The sequence below is a fragment of the Anolis carolinensis genome, chromosome 1, assembly GCF_035594765.1.
Source record: "Anolis carolinensis isolate JA03-04 chromosome 1, rAnoCar3.1.pri, whole genome shotgun sequence".
Lineage (NCBI taxonomy): Eukaryota > Metazoa > Chordata > Lepidosauria > Squamata > Dactyloidae > Anolis > Anolis carolinensis.
In genome coordinates, this window is record NC_085841.1 from 123,194,396 (window position 1) to 123,206,470 (window position 12,075).

A 12,075-nucleotide genomic window follows, 5' to 3' on the forward strand; every position below is an offset into this window, starting at 1 on the left:
GGCCTCCCATTCCACGTAGGTTCCCGTCCTTTCCCCACTTTCTCTTCATGTTCTCCAATTACAGTTGGATAACACCCGACTCCTCCAAAAGCACTCTGGTCTCCATTTCTCCACACTGCCAAAATGGAGCCCCAAAAAATCCCACCAGAAGTTGCCCTGCGTCATGTGATGGTCTCCGTGGGACTCAGTTTCAGCAATGGGGAGAAATGCGGAGAAGAAGCAGAGAATACTCCATATGACAAGGTCCTAAGAAAAAAGGAAGGCCTTCCCCAAAGATCTCAAAGTTTGGACAGGTCTCCAGGATGATACTGTCTTTCAGATAACTTGGTACCAAGCCAGCTCTCCTTTGAATTTAAAGAAAGGATAAAAAATAATTTTGGAAGGGAAACAACACAAACATTTTGGATTTCAAATCTTTCATGTTGAGATTTTAAAATTTATGTCTATGGCTGGGTTGTACCTACTTTGCAGTACTGCCCAATGGGACAAAGTTATTCCCATGCTTAACCTCTCAGTTCACTGAGACCACAAGAACCATCTTGTGTACCTTTATGCAAGGGTAAATTGAACAGAATTCAACTGGACTTTATACAGGCTTTACTTTTGTTATTTGTTACACTTGGATAACACATTTCTTCTGAGGAGAGAGACAGAAAATCTACAAATAAAGCACACAATCCACTTGGATTTCGGTAACATGAAAAACCAGTGACAGCAAAGACATGTTTGGACCCAGTATTTTTCACATATAAGATAAATTTAACTCTTGTATTTCTTACCTTTTTCACTGACACTTTCACTTTCTATTTCCACATCATCACAACTGGTATATTCGGGGGTTGATGCTCCTTCTTCCTCCGAGCTGCTGACTGACATTTGCCTTTTCTTTCCACCCCGCTTCGATCTATGAGGCTTTGGAGGAGACGGTCGCACTGATTCTGACTGGTCAGAACTAAGAGAATCATTCCTTAGCATAGTCTCCATTTTCTCCCGCTTTGCTTTCCGACTGAGAATAGCAGAGCTAGGATCTAGGCGACTCTGTGTTTTAAAGGAATCGTGGTTTTTGGATTCTAAGTGCTCTGTAGGAACCATGCTATGCCTGGGAGTTGGTGAGCTATGGTTAGCTAATTGTTTAGAAACGGAAATTCTTACATCACCTGTTCTTTCTATCGCATATGCCCTCTGAGTGTCCGGGTGAGATTTCATGTCCTGAGTTGCTGGCAACTGTGGGTGCTTTCCTAGTTTATTCTCAGGTACCTCAGGCTCCTCGACCTCTGTATGGGGCAAGGCGACATCACTGTGTCTTCTTTCATGCCGCACCTTTGATACCTTTGCATGCATACGCATCTGCTGCTCCTCAGGATGTGGCTTCACCGGATACCTTGCTAGGTTTGGATCACTCCTGTACCGAGTGTGATAGTCATCTTCTTTCCTTTGCTTTTCTTCATCTATTGCCTTGCCTTCCTCAAAATTGGGTGGAAAGTCTGAATAGTCCTGAGACCTCCCTTTCTCTAATCTTCTACCATCACGTCTTTCTTTACTTTCCCTCTCATCTGTTTGTCCTTCACCCTGCTGAGGTGCAGATTTTGGCACACGTTTGCGCTCACCTTTTAGACCTCCTTTCCCATTCTGTTCAGGAGCTGCAGATGTCTTCTTCCTGATGGAAATGTAGGGAGAAAGAGAAATAAGAGGGAGGAAAAATCATACAACACAATGCAATGAGAAGCAGTGAAGCCAACCTAGTAGAAATCATTATTTCTAAACATACTAAAAGTGACAGTACAGTAGGAAAGGAAGATGGTGCCTTATACTCCAGCTAGCTCAATAGTGCCTGCACTGACTTTCTAGAATTTCATCCAGAGCCTTTCCATACCTGAAGATGCTAAGCAGGCCCGTAGCCAAGATTTTGTTTTGGGAGGGGCTGGGATTTTGGTTCGGGGGGGGGGGGGGCTGAGTCTGAGCGGGAGAGGGTCTACCCTAGCAAACATTTTGTATCGTTATCCCAATACCCCCATGCATATGGGATATATTGAGCATGGTGATCAGATCATGATATGAATAAACATAACAGTTTAAATAATAAATGTAAGGCCTTCTCGTGGACCACCCTGAGAATTTCGGGGGGGGGGGGTGAAGCCCCTCAAGCCCCCCTCCCCCCCCCCCCCCCCCGGCTACATGCCTGATGCTAAGGAATGAACTTCAAATCATCTGCGTGCATCAAGGCTGTTTGGAAGGGACTAAGGAAACTTACTCTGGGCTTTTGCAAAGCAATCCCACTCCTATATAAACTTTAGCCTCCTACCTTGCTTTGTTCAAAGAACATACAGACATGGATCCTTATTGCATGGCAGAACCAAGAGCAACTACAGTTGCAAGTGCCCCATGCTATAAAGGATGCCCCCTATTTGAGGACTGGAAAACATTTTGAATAACTGGGTGGAAAAATGGTAGTGATAGAAAAGGCTGACTAGCCCCTTGAAGCAGAATTGGCACTTTCCCATCTCTGTGGAATGACTTTGGACATATCCACGGATCATGTCAAAATTCATAATGCATCAGTTCTCTGAGGTGTGTGAAATCACTATACGGGCCTCAAATTGGTTTCAGGGTGCTTTATGTAATTGCCTGCACAGCTAAATCACTTTCTACAATACTAGTTGGAAACTGCATCAAATGGTCAGTGTACATAGGGTGAAAGATTTTTAATTTAATTAGATTTTTCACTGCTAATTTTTCTGTTTGAGAAGATAAGACATTAAAATAAGGTAATAAAACTTTTCTTCAGTGTTCTTTTATTTCAACTTTAGTTTTTTAAATTGATTTTTAAAAGACCTTATAAGAAGTCAGTTTATTAAAGAGTCCCTTTCAGGACCAGAAACCATAGTCTAAATATTTGTGCCAGAGTGTCTGTCTGCTCTGCTCTCCACATAAACAAATGAAGCCTGCTTCCTATTTTATGTGTGTGTAGAATGCATCTTAAAACAGCAGTCATTCTGTTAGAAAATTGTAAAGCATTATAAAGCACATGCAACTTCTATGTATGTAAAATAGTAAAACGATAATCAAATTGGAAACATTGGTAGAGAGAAGTCTTCCTATACTTCTGAAAATAAATCTTGAGCTGGTATGTGTCATTCTGAAGGCTTGGATCCATTGTTTTTTAAAAAAATATATATATGTTTTTTATTGTAGATACCAGCGAAACAACAACAAAATCCATCAACATACACATCCAATCACATATTCTCGGTAACATTACACTTTTGTTAGTTCCACTTTTATCTCCCATTTATGTCCAGTAGTTTTTCGCCCCTCCCCCCTCCCCCTCCCTCTGGGAACAGTACTTTCTTCCATTCAGATATTATTTTAATTGATCAATCGTAAGTAGAGAATGATTCAATTCTTTATATTTTCTTTGTCCTTTGACTTTATCTATCAATCTTCCCCATTTCAGCTCCCAATTCTTTTTGATCACATCCGTGCCATCACAATTCATCACATCCACATCCGTGCCAACACAATTTTGTGGTTGATTTAGTTATATAAGCTAATTGGATTGGGGTTCTATACCATTTAGTCAGTATTTTCCTTTGAGTTTCTCTTATCCTTATCTGCTTGATTTTTTTAATTGAATTGATCCAGTATTCGATGTCAGAGTCGTTAATATTCATGTCCTCTTTCCATATCTCGGCCAATGTTTGTTTCAATTTATATTGTTTTTCAGTTAATATCTTATAAATAAAACCCATCAGGCCTTTTTCCTTTTCTAATTTCCATTTTAAAATTGGGTCAAAATCTGTTTCTGGACCTTCCTTTTTCTTCCAATTCATAATCCTTTGTTTCAGTCCACTCCAAAGAAGCCAGTTACTTTGCCCGCAAATGTCTTTTATCATTTCCCAATCCTTAATTGTCCCATCTGGGTTTAAGAGGTCTTTTATCAATTTCATTCCATTTTGTTTAAAATTTGTTATCGCTTTACCAAATATCTGTTCCTTTTTATTATTTAAAAACTCTATTGGGAGTATATCTACTTTATTTATTGGCAGTTTACCTTGCCATTTTTTCCAGCACTCCATGGATGAGATCTTTGGCCCTCCTTTAATTTCTTTCAGAATTTTATTATCTACCCATCCTTTTAAACATAGGCAACTGTGCCATCCGTTTATTGTTTTTTCGATTCTGACCCATCTTCTTGAGTCATCAAAATCTAATTCTAACAATCTTGTTAATTGGCAGGCTTCATAATAGTCTTGTAGATTGGGTGCACCCCATCCTCCGTTCTGTTCTAAGGAATAGAATACTGAATTGGGAATTCTATTTTTATTTCTACCTGTTATCCAGGTTTTTATTGAGTTGTCCCATTTCTTAATTATTTTACTGGGGATACTATATGGAAGGGCTTGAAATAGGAATAGAAATTTGGGGAGAGCCATCATTTTGACTATCTTAATTTTGTTTGACATATCCCAGTTCCGATTATTCCAATTACGAATTTGATTGTTTACTTTTTTCCATAAATGGTTATAATTTAATTGAATTATATTGTTTAAATTTTTGGGAATCTAAACGCCTAAATATTTTAACTTCTTTTCTCCTAATCTTATCCCAGATATGGTCTGTATTTCTTTTAACTCTTTCCAAGATAGATTTTTATGTAAAATTTCTGATTTTTGAATATTAATGGCCAACCCTGACAGATTCTCAAATTTTTTTACGGTCTGAATAACTTCTTTTATAGATTCCATTGGTGATCCCATTAAAACCATGGCATCATCCGCAAATAAATTAATTTTGATTAATTCCCTTGCAATTTTGAAACCTTTAATTTTGTCATTCTCCCTAATAAAATTTGCTAAAGGTTCTATTGCCAAAGCAAATAGAATGGGGGAGAGTGGACAGCCTTGTTTAGTTCCACTATTAATCTTAATTATTCTTGTCCTGGTTCCATTTATAAGTAATTGTGCTTGATTACCTTTGTAAAGTTCCTTAATTACTTCACAGAACTCTCTCCCCAGATTATATTCTTCACAGACTTGCTGAAGATAATGATGGTTGACCGTGTCGAATGCTTTGTAGACATCCAATTTTAATAACAACAGTTTTCCTTTTTCTCTAGTAGCTTGCTTGATTACATTGAGTATATTTCTAATTGGGTCTGCGAGTCTTCTATTTTTAATAAAACCGTATTGGTCTTCCCCTATTAGTTTTGGGATTATGTCTGTTAATCTATTAGCAAGGAGTTTTGTAAAAATTTTATAATCAACATTGCATAGGGTGATTGGCCTGTAAGAGTTGGGATCGGACTCGTCTTTATTGGGTTTTAAGATTGTGATTATTTCGGATCTTTTCCATGTTTCCGGGATTGTTCTATTCTTTAGTATCTCATTAAATAAGATTTCTAAATTTGGAATAATTTCAGATTGAAATATTTTATAAAAGTTAGAGGTAAAACCGTCAGGTCCGGGGGAAGAGTTTGGTTTAAGATTATTAATAACTTCTTCAATTTTCTTACTAGTAATAGTTTTATTTAGTCCTATTTGGTCCTGTGGGTCTAATTTTCTTACAACTCCCTCTGACCTTTCTGTTTCTTTGTTTGCATACAACTTTTCATAATAACTTGCCATTATTTCCCTCAAGTCTTCTTCCTTGGTTTTAATTTGACCATTCTCATCCTTTAATTTTGTTACCATGTTTCTCCCTTTCTTTTTTTTTAAAATAGCTTGCTAATCTCTTCGTGTTATTTATAGAGTTGACATGGAAGTCATTTTTTACGAATAAGTATTTTTTTTACTTCAATTTTTTCCAAATCTTCTAATGCCTTCTTATTCTCTTTCCATCTTTCTTTATTTTGAACTGAAGGATTTTTTTGGAAATTCTGAAATAATTTGTCTCCTTCCTGTTTTAGTTCCTCACTTCTCTCTTTTAATCTTTTTTTAATACCCCATTCCATTGTGATACATTTTCCTCTAATCACTGCTTTAAAGGCATCCCAAATTGTGTTTTCCTTTAAGTCAGGTGATCTATTAATTCTAAAATAATGTTTTATTTCTTCTTTTAGCTCCTGTTTATCTTGATCCTTGAACGTAACCAATGGGTTAAATCTCCATCTATATTCTATCTTCCTACTGCTAATTCCTAATTTAAGAAAGAGTGGAGCATGATCTCCTGGCCACCTACTTCCCACTGATGTTTCAATTATAGGCCATGCATTGTTATTACCCACAAAAAAACAATCTAGTGTAGAAAATGAATTGTGCCTGGCTGAATAAAATGTGGGGGTGTCCACTCTTTTTCCAGTTCTTTCATTGACTTCCTGAATATTCCATTTCTTAAAATTAACTTTATTTCCCCCCCCCCATTCTTTCTTTTCTTATACAGATCTAAATTCAGATCCCCTCCAATAATGATATCCCCCTCTGCCTCTTGATCTATTTTTTTAAAGATTTTATTAATGAATCTTTTTTGTCTCTGGTTGGGACCGTAAACACTGATAAATGAAACTTTACAATTATTTATTTTCCCACATACCATTATAAACCTCCCATCCCCATCTGTGATTACTTTCCCTGTTTCAAAATTTAGGTCATTTTTTATGATAATAGCTACTCCTCGAGATCTCCTTGAACCCTTAGATTCAAACTGTGTTTCCCAATTAGTAAAGTTTAACAGCTTAGTTCTTGTATCCTGTCTATGTGATTCTTGCAAGAGGGCGACTCTAATCTGATTTTCAGATAAAAGTTTGGATAATCTATGCTTTTTGACTTCTGATTTCAGACCGTTAATATTCACTGACATAATGTTTAAATCACCCATCAACATTTAAATAACATTCATTTTGCATAACATTCCATTTACTTTTAATTCCCTTTATTTCACAATTCTGAGTGGCTGTTCCCTCCTTTCCCTTCCCTTCCCCTCCTCCCTTCCCTTCCCCCCCTCCCTGTCTGGATTTCAATTCCTCCTTGCTGACTATGGAAGGAATGGCAAGGAAGCTACTTCCTGCCATTTACCAGACAGCTTGCTCAGGGCCGGTGTCTTGCCTACCCTCCCTCCTTGATTCTTTTGGTACAATACTGATCCCTTATCCTAGTCCCTTATCTTAACTTCAAGGGCGAAGTCCTCTCAGAATTATACCTCAGTTTGTTTCGAAGACAGTCACCTTCCCTAAACCATTATACAATATACCAAAACCCAGCCTCCCCCTCATTGTAGATTTTCCCTTACAGTTATTCACAATCTTTCCTTTAAACTGAAATTGCTGGGTAGCATAATTCTGCTGCCCCCTTGGACTTTAAAGTTAGTTAAACTGTTTATCTGTGCTTCTGGTTTGCATGCGTTGGTAATTATCTTTCTTCCCAGTTTTTTGTCTTTTCTTTCTCTCTGCCTCTTCTCCTCCCCCTCTCTCCTCTCGTGGGGTGTCCTTCGGCACTTCTTGTCCATCTTCTGGCCCTCTGCCAAGTGTCTTATCTCCGGCCATGTCTTGGTAAATATCCAGCTCTTTGAGCAGTTCAATGCCTTCTCTTAAAGTCTTAACTGTGTATTTTTTTCCATCTCTATGGAACAATATTGTGGCAGGGAAACTCCACATAAATCTAATTCCAGTCTTATTTAAGCTTCTAGTTATCGGACGTAGAGCCTCCCGGTCCTGCCTCGTTTCCTTTACCAAGTCTGGGTATATAAATATTTTGTAATCCTTATAGTGTAGGTTCCACATAGATCTCAGCTTTTTAAAGATTAGATATCTAGTTTTCTCTCTGGCGAAAGCCACAAGGTATCCCGAGGGAATGCAGACTGAGGCTTCTTGAAGGGGGGTGATTTATGAGCTCTCTCAATATCATTTTCTGAGAGGCTTATGCCATAGTTAGAACACAGTTCTATCACAAACTGACTTAAGTCCTTAATATTCTCGGGGACCCCTTTCACACGCAGATTTCTCCTCCTCAATCGGTTCTCAGAGTCAATTAGTTTAGTTTTCAGAAACGTAGTCTCTTTTTCTAACTGCTCAATTCTTGACTCATTATCATCAGTGTCACGACCCAGGCTGCAGAGCACCAATAACCATACACAGAGGCCAGAATCTATCTAATATCTTTATTGTAGGAATATATAAAGTTAATAAAAACAAGTGTAGAAAATAGTCCAGAATTAGACCTTTCAGGAAAGGTCAGAATTAGTCCAAAAAAGCAATGTCCAATAAGAAATATTAAGGTCCAAAGTTGTAATCCAATAACCGAAACACTCACTTTGCCAAGCAAAGTGAGGGGAGATGACAAGGTCCTTTAGTCCATGAAACTTGAGCGAGGCTAGGAAATAACTTGGTACTTGAAACAAGGCTTGAACGTGGAACAAGGTAACTAAGAACAAGAACAAGGTCCGTGGAATAACTTGATAAATCCGTGGAACAAGGCAAGGATTGATCCTGGGAAACAAGGCAAAGTCCGTAGATAAACAAAGGCTGGGAAGCAAGGCGAAGGCTGGATAGCAAGGCAAGGCTTGAGCAGGAGCGAGGCTTGAACCGGAGCGCGCTGTCCAGACACAACTCGCTCCGTAGGCTGACGAATTGACTCCGCGAAGTTACTACGCGGGTAAAACACCTAAATAGAGTCTAGCTTCCCGCCGAAGCAGTTCTCTGGGAATCAGAACCGAAAGCTAACTCTGAGACCAGATGTGAGACTCCCCAAAGATTCTCACGAGAAGCAGTCTTAATTGGCCACATTCTTAGCTGCAATCCTCGCACTCCTGCGCGAAGCTGAATCCAAACTTCTCTGTTGTTTACAAAACTCCCGGCGCAAGAATACGGGAGAAGTAGGCTCTGGGCTTGTTTGACATACTTCTGGGAGACAACTTTCTTGCAGGTGCAAGGTTCCCAGATCTGCCTGAGAAAGATCTGGCTGAGAGGAATCCAGTTCAGACTGGGAAGGTAAAAAACCCAAGTTTTCATCTTCATCAGGAATTACAATGTCCTGAGCAGGACTACAAGGCCCATGGGTCATCACACTATCCCCCTCCTCAAGGCCCCTCCCAAACTGGGGCCCTCTCCCCGAGGCGCGAGGTCGCGGTTTGGTGGGATAGGTCTGATGAAAGCGACGGGTTAGATCAGGAGCATGGACTGTGGAGGCGTCTTCCCAAGAGCGTTCCTCAGGGCCAAAACCCACCCAGTCAATGAGATATTGTAGGCGGCGGCGGTGAAAGCGAGAATCCAAAATGTCCTCAACCTCGAACTCCTCCTCCCCATTCATCAAAACAGGAGGGGGGGCCGGTTGGTCTGTATCAGGTCGCACACCATCCGCCGGAAGGAGCAGGGAACGGTGAAACACTGGGTGAATGCGCATTGAACGCGGAAGTTGGAGTTTGAAAGTCACGGGGTTTAATTGCGCCACCACTGGATAGGGACCAATGAAACGGGCATCTAACTTCCGGCAAGGGCGGTGGGAGGGCAGAAAGCGAGTGGACAGGAAAACCCGATCTCCTACCTTGATTTCAGGGCCCGGCTGGCGATGTTTGTCAGCGTGGCGTTTATAGTCCTCCTTGGCTTGGTCCAGTTGCTGGAGCAAAAGTTGTTGCACCGCTGTGAGTTCCTGCAGCCAATCCTCTGCTGCGGGAACCTCTGAAGTTTCAATGACAGGGGGAAAGAAACGTGGATGGAAGCCGTAGTTTGCAAAGAACGGCGTTTCTTTTGTAGAAGCTTGAACTCCATTGTTGTAGGCAAACTCAGACAGTGGTAACAGAGAAGCCCAATTGTCCTGTTGATAGTTTACATAACAGCGAAGATACTGCTCCAAAGTGGCATTGGTGCGCTCCGTTTGCCCATCTGTTTGGGGATGATGAGCTGAAGATAAGCGAGAGTCTATGCCCAATAGTTTTTGTAGTGCCTTCCAAAAACGAGAGGTGAATTGAGATCCACGGTCTGTGACTAAACTCTTGGGCAATCCATGTAGTCTGAAGACATGTTGAAGAAATAGATCCGCAGTTTCCTTGGCCGTGGGGAGGCCTTCGCAGGGAATGAAATGGGCTAACTTGGTGAATAGGTCCACCACCACTAAGATCGTGGTGAATCCACAGGAAGGTGGTAGGTCAGTGATGAAATCCGCGGAAATTATTTCCCATGGGCGAGATGGGGTAGGAAGGGGGTGTAAAAGCCCTGAGGGCTTCTCCCTTCGTATCTTGGAGCGCTGGCATACTGGGCAGGTGTTGACATATTTTTCCACATCCTTGCGGATCTTGGGCCACCAAAAATCCCTTAGGATCAAATGCATAGTTTTAAATAGTCCGAAGTGTCCTGCTGGTTTGCAGTCATGACACAGACGAAGCGCTTTTTCCCTGCCCGGTCCGGGTGGGATATAAACATGATTTCTATAGCAGAGCAGCCCATCTTTAAGCGAAAAGGGGAAATGCAGACCTTGGCGAAGTTGGTCCTGCGCCCAGGCATCTGCTTGCTGACTAGCCCTGATTTCTTGAGCACAGATGGGTCCTGGAGTAGGGGAAGTTGAACCAATGGGAATGGATTTGGTGTTCCCCACCGTGAGCGTGGCAAAGTTCTCAGGTTGTAGCAGTTGGGATTCAAAGGTCTCCTTGCGTCCTGCAGCGTATTCCGGTTTACGTGACAGGGCGTCTGCTTGCTTGGTTTGGGCTGGGGTCACATAATGGATCTGGAAGTTGAAACGTTCAAAGAATAAAGCCCAACGTTGCTGCCTCTGATTTAGTTTGCGGGCAGTTCTTAGATGTTCTAGATTACGATGATCAGTGTGGACTTCAATGGGAAATTTGGCCCCTTCTAGCCAATGTCTCCAAGTTTCAAAGGCTGCCTTTATGGCCAGTAGTTCTTTTTCCCAAATGGTGTAATTCCTCTCTGGTGTGGTTAGTTGACGAGAATAAAAGGCACAGGGGTGGAGGTGATCTCCCACCGGTTGTAAGAGTACAGCCCCAATTGCCACATCAGAGGCGTCCGCTTGCACCACAAAAGGGGTTCCAGGATTTGGGTGCTGTAGAATTGGCTGGGAGGTGAATAGTTTCTTTAGTTGCTGGAACCCTTTCTCTGCTTGATCAGTCCAGCGGAAAGGCTGCTTTCCACGGATGCAGCTAGTGATGGGGTCGGACCAGCGGGCAAAATCTGGAATGAACTTGCGGTAGTAGTTCGCGAACCCCAAGAAACGCTGCACCTCTTTCTTGTTAGTTGGCGCCCGCCATTCCAATACTGCTGAAACTTTGGCTGGATCCATGGAAAGCCCTAGAGGCGAGATGCGGTAACCAAGGAAATCTACCTCTTGTAGATCAAAAGCGCATTTTTCCAGCTTGGCATAAAGTCCATGATCCCGCAATCGCTGTAACACCATTTTGACGTGGTTCTCATGTTCTGATTGTGATCTGGAAAACACCAAAAAATCGTCCAGGTAGATTATCAAGAACCTGTCTAGATAGTCCTGAAAAATGTCATTGACAAAATGCTGGAACGTTGCGGGGGCTCCGCATAAACCGAAATTCATAACTCGGGACTCAAATAATCCGAATTTGGTCTGGAAGGCGGTCTTCCACTCGTCCCCTTCCCTGATGCGAACTAAGTTGTAAGCCCCCCGAAGATCCAGCTTGGTGTAAACCTTGGCTCCTCGAAGCCGATCCAGTAGATCCGAGATTAAAGGCAGGGGATAGCTGTTCCGCTTGGTGATATTGTTCAATGCTCTGTAGTCCACCACCAAGCGTAGTTCCCCTGACTTCTTCTTCACAAACATCACTGGGGAGGCGGCTGGGGATTGAGAGGGTCTGATGAATCCCTTGCGAAGGTTTGTCTCTAGGAATTCCCTGAGAGCTTCTTGCTCTGGTTCAGTCAGGGAGTAGAGATGCCCTCGCGGGATCGGGGCCCCCTCCACCAAGTCAATGGCACAGTCATAAGGTCTATGTGGGGGTAATTTTTCGGCTTCTTTCTCATTGAATACATCCCAATACTCGGAGTACTTCTTTGGCAAGGTGATGATGGGCTCGGTGTCTGTGGCATGGCATACCTTGGCTACGAGGCAATGGTTTTGGCAGTACGGTGAAGCAAACTGCAGTTCTCTGTTGGACCAGGAGATGTTAGGGTCG

At 41.8% G+C, this 12,075-nt stretch overlaps 1 protein-coding gene across 47 annotated transcripts in view; it reads right to left on the bottom strand.

Annotated features, from left to right (window-relative positions):
- Positions 1 to 12,075, bottom strand: part of rims1 (regulating synaptic membrane exocytosis 1) — a 333,818-nt gene that overhangs the window by 161,255 nt on the left and 160,488 nt on the right. For all 47 annotated transcript variants that reach the window (XM_062981928.1, XM_062981722.1, XM_062981731.1 and 44 more), the window contains one exon: positions 780 to 1,657. In XM_062981928.1, the coding sequence (XP_062837998.1) occupies positions 780 to 1,657 (878 nt within the window). The remainder of the gene's footprint in view (positions 1 to 779; positions 1,658 to 12,075) is intronic.